This window comes from Lampetra planeri, unplaced genomic scaffold, assembly GCF_965212315.1.
Source record: "Lampetra planeri unplaced genomic scaffold, kcLamPlan1.2.h2 scaffold_1658, whole genome shotgun sequence".
In the NCBI taxonomy this organism is placed as follows: domain Eukaryota; kingdom Metazoa; phylum Chordata; class Hyperoartia; order Petromyzontiformes; family Petromyzontidae; genus Lampetra; species Lampetra planeri.
The window spans coordinates 15,001-19,246 of NW_027614391.1; the positions used below are offsets into that span (position 1 = coordinate 15,001).

The following is a 4,246-nucleotide window of genomic DNA, read 5'->3' on the forward strand; positions in this document are numbered from 1 at the left end:
GTGGTGAGTGAGTGAGTGGTGAGTGAGTGAGTGGTGAGTGAGTGGTGAGCCAGTGAGTGAACGAGTGAGTGAGCGAGTGAGTGAGTGGTGAGTGAGTACCGCGCGTATGAGTGGTGAGCGAGCGGTGAGTGAGCGAGCGAGCGAGTGAGGCGAGCGGTGAGCGAGCGGTGAGCGAGCGGTGAGTGAGTGAGTGAGCGAGTGAGCGAGTGAGTGAGCGAGCGAGTGGTGAGTGAGTGAGCGAGTGGTGAGTGAGTGAGTGAGCGAGCGGTGAGTGAGTGAGTGAGTGAGTGAGTGAGTGAGCGAGGTGAGCGAGCCAGCGAGTGATTGAGTGAGCGAGTGAGTGAGTGAGCGAGCGACTGAGTGAGTGAGTGAGTGGTGAGCGAGCGAGTGGTGAGTGAGCGAGGTGAGCGAGTGAGTGAGCGAGTGAGCGAGTGAGCGAGTGGTGAGTGAGTGAGTGAGCGAGTGAGCGAGCGGTGAGTGAGTGAGTGAGTGAGCGAGTGAGCGAGCCAGCGAGTGAGTGAGTGAGCGAGTGAGTGAGTGAGCGAGCGAGCGAGCGACTGAGTGAGTGAGTGAGTGAGTGGTGAGCGAGCGAGTGGTGAGTGAGTGAGTGAGCGAGTGAGTGAGCGAGTGAGCGAGTGGTGAGTGAGCGAGTGAGCGAGGCGAGCGAGTAAGTGAGTGAGTGAGCGAGTGAGTGAGCGAGCGACTGAGTGAGTGAGCGAGTGAGCGAGCGAGTAAGTGAGTGAGTGAGTGAGTGAGTGAGCGAGTGAGCGAGTGAGTGAGCGAGCGAGTGGTGAGTGAGTGAGCGAGTGGTGAGTGAGTGAGTGAGTGAGCGAGTGAGCGACTGAGTGAGTGAGTGAGTGAGTGGTGAGCGAGCGAGTGGTGAGTGAGTGAGCGAGTAAGTGAGCGAGTGAGCGAGTGAGCGAGTGGTGAGTGAGTGAGTGAGTGAGCGAGTGAGCGAGCGAGTAAGTGAGTGAGTGAGCGAGTGAGTGAGCGAGCGACTGAGCGAGTGGCGAGTGAGTGAGTGAGCGAGTGAGTGAGTGGCGAGCGAGTGAGCGAGCGAGTGAGCGAGCGAGTGAGTGAATGAACGAGTGAGCGAGTGAGTGAGTGAGCGGTGAGTGAGTGAGTGAGTGAGCGAGTGAGTGAGTGGTGAGCGAGTGAGTGAGTGAGCGGTGAGTGTGTGAGCGAGTGGTGAGCGAGTGAGTGAGTGAGCGAGTGAGTGAGTGAGTGATGGAGCCAGTGAGTGAGTGAGCGGGTGAACGAGCGAGTGAGTGAGCGAGTGAGCAAGCGAGCGAGTGGTGAGCGAGTGAGCGAGTGAGTGAGCGAGCGAGTGGTGAGTGAGTGAGCGAGTGAGTGAGCGAGCGAGCGAGTGAGTGAGTGAGTACCGCGCGTATGAGTGCGGTGCCGGTCTCCATGGTGTTGAGTCTCGAGTCTCCGATCTTGATGGCCAGGATCTGTGCTCCCGGGGCCACTCCACTCCGCTCCGGCTCCTCCGGGAAAAACCCGGCAGCGATGCTCGCGACGTGAGTGCCGTGGGCTCCTGGGAGAGAGATGGTGAGAGACAGAGGTGGTGGTGGTGGTGAGTGGTGGTGGTGGTGAGAGACAGAGGTGGTGGTGGTGGTGAGTGAGAGAGATGGTGAGAGAGAGATGGTGAGAGACAGAGGTGGTGGTGGTGGTGGTGAGTGAGAGAGAGATGGTGGTGGTGGTGGTGAGAGACAGAGGTGGTGGTGGTGGTGGTGAGTGAGTGAGAGAGATGGTGAGAGAGAGATGGTGTGGTGGTGGTGATGGTGAGTGAGAGAGATGGTGGTGGTGGTGGTGAGAGACGTGGTGAGAGAGAGATGGTGAGAGAGAGATGGTGGTGGTGGTGGTGAGAGACGTGGTGAGAGACAGAGATGGTGGTGGTGAGTGAGAGAGAGATGATGGTGGTGAGAGAGATGGTGAGAGAGAGATGGTGGTGGTGGTGGTGAGAGAGAGTGGATGAGTAAGTGAGTAAGTGAGTGAGTGAGTGGGTGAGTGAGTGGGTGAGTGAGTGAGTGAGTGGGTGAGTGAGTGAGTGAGTGGGTGAGTGAGTGGGTGAGTAAGTGAGTAAGTGAGTGAGTGAGTGGGTGAGTGAGTGAGTGAGTGGGTGAGTGAGTGGGGTGAGCGAGTAGGTGGGTGAGTGGGTGAGTGGGTAAGTGAGTGAGTGAGTGGGTGGGTGAGCGAGCGAGTGGGTGAGTGAGTGGGAGAGCGAGCGAGTGAGCGAGTGAGTGTGTGAGTGAGTGAGTGGTTGAGTGAGTGGGCGAGTGAGTGGGTGGTTGAGTGAGTGAGTGGGTGAGTGAGTGGGTGAGCGAGTGGTTGAGTGAGTGGTTGAGTGAGTGTGTGAGCGAGTGGGTGAGTGAGTGGTTGAGTGAGTGAGTGGTTGAGATGAGTGAGTGGGGTGAGCGAGTGGGTGAGTGAGTATGTGAGTGAGTGCGGGAGAGTGAGTGGTTGAGTGAGTGGTTGAGTGAGTGAGTGTGTGAGTGAGCGGGTGAGCGAGCGAGTGTGTGAGTAAGTGGGTGAGCGAGTGAGCGAGCGAGCGGGCGAGCGAGCGAGCGAGTGGGTGAGTGGGTGGGTGAGTGAGTGTGTGAGTGAGCGGGAGAGCGAGCGATTGTGTGAGGTGAGCGAGTGAGTGAGTGGGCGAGTGAGCGAGCGAGTGGGTGAGTGAGTGGGTGAGTGAGTGAGTGAGTGAGCGAGCGAGTGTGTGAGCGAGTGGGTGAGCGAGCGAGCAAGCGAGCGAGTGAGTGTGTGAGTGGTTGAGTGAATGAGTGAGCGAGCGAGCGAGTGAGTGTGTGAGTGGTTGAGTGAATGAGTGAGCGAGCGAGTGGGTGAGTGAGTGGTTGAGTGAGCGAGTGGGTGAGTGAGTGTGTGAGTGAGTGTGTGAGTGAGTGAGCGAGCGAGTGGGTGAGTGAGCGGGTGAGCGAGCGAGTGGGTGAGTAAGTGGGTGAGCGAACGAGCAAGCGGGCGAGCGAGCGAGTGAGTGGGTGAGTGGGTGGGTGAGTGAGTGTGTGAGTGAGCGGGAGAGCGAGCGAGTGTGTGAGTGAGCGAGCGAGCGAGCGAGTGGGTGTGTGAGCGAGGTGAGCGAGCGAGTGAGTGGGTGTGTGAGCGAGCGAGTGTGTGAGCGAGTGGGTGAGTGTGTGAGTGAGCGAGCGAGTGTGTGAGTGAGAGAGCGAGTGAGTGAGTGAGAGAGCGAGTGAGTGGGTGTGTGAGTGAGCGAGCGAGTGTGTGAGCGAGTGGGTGAGTGTGTGAGTGAGCGAGCGAGTGTGTGAGTGAGAGAGCGAGTGAGTGAGTGGGTGTGAGTGAGTGAGTGAGCGAGTGAGCGAGCGGGTAAGTGAGTGGTTGAGTGAGTGAGTGAGCGAGTGAGCGAGCGAGCGGGTAAGTGAGTGGTTGAGTGAATGAGTGAGCGAGTGAGTGAGCGAGCGAGTGAGTGGTTGAGTGAGCGAGTGAGTGAGTGAGCGGGTAAGTGAGTGGTTGAGTGAGTGAGTGAGCGAGCGAGCGAGTGGGCGAGCGAGTGAGTGAGTGAGTGAGCGAGCGAACGGGTGAGCAAGTGGTGAGTAGCAGCAGCACACACCAGAGTTGGTGACGATGGTGAGCAGGTCCCCGTCCTGGTAGACGCTCACCGAGTAGTTCAGCATGACGGGTGAGTGAGTGGGTGGGTGGTTGAGTGAGCGAGCGGGTGAGCGAGTGGGTGAGCGAGTGGTGAGTAGCAGCAGGCAGCAGCACACACCAGAGTTGGTGACGATGGTGAGCAGGTCCCCGTCCTGGTAGACGCTCACCGAGTAGTTGAGCATGGCCGCCCTGCTGAGCGACGCGTGCTCCTGGTGCTCGCGAAAGCAGCGCAGCGCGCGGCACGCGCACAGCTCCCCACGCTCGCTCGTGTCCACACACACCCTGCACACACACACACACACAGTGATTACACACACACACATACACACACACACGCACACACACACACACTGTGATTACACACACACCCTGCACACACACACACACACAGTGATTACACACACACACTGTGATTACACACACACACACGCGCACAGCTCCCCACGCTCACTCGTGTCCACACACACCCTGCACACACACACACAGTGATTACACACACACACATACACACACACGCGCACAGCTCCCCACGCTCGCTCGTGTCCACACACACCCTGCACACACACACACACGCACACACACACACACACACACACACGCACACACACATACACACGCACACACA

The 4,246-nt window shown here is 58.8% G+C and overlaps 1 protein-coding gene across 1 annotated transcript in view; it reads right to left on the reverse strand.

The window, feature by feature from the left end:
* LOC144739694 (uncharacterized) overlaps positions 1-3,903 on the reverse strand; it is a gene marked incomplete at its 3' end in the record, with an annotated part of 12,773 nt that extends 8,870 nt beyond the window's left edge. Inside the window, exons 1-2 of the mRNA XM_078622615.1 lie at positions 3,740-3,903; positions 1,383-1,537 (exon numbers count right to left, since the gene is read on the reverse strand). Coding sequence (XP_078478741.1) covers positions 1,383-1,537; positions 3,740-3,803 — 219 coding nt within the window. The remainder of the gene's footprint in view (positions 1-1,382; positions 1,538-3,739) is intronic.
* Between the last annotated feature and the right edge of the window lie 343 nt (positions 3,904-4,246).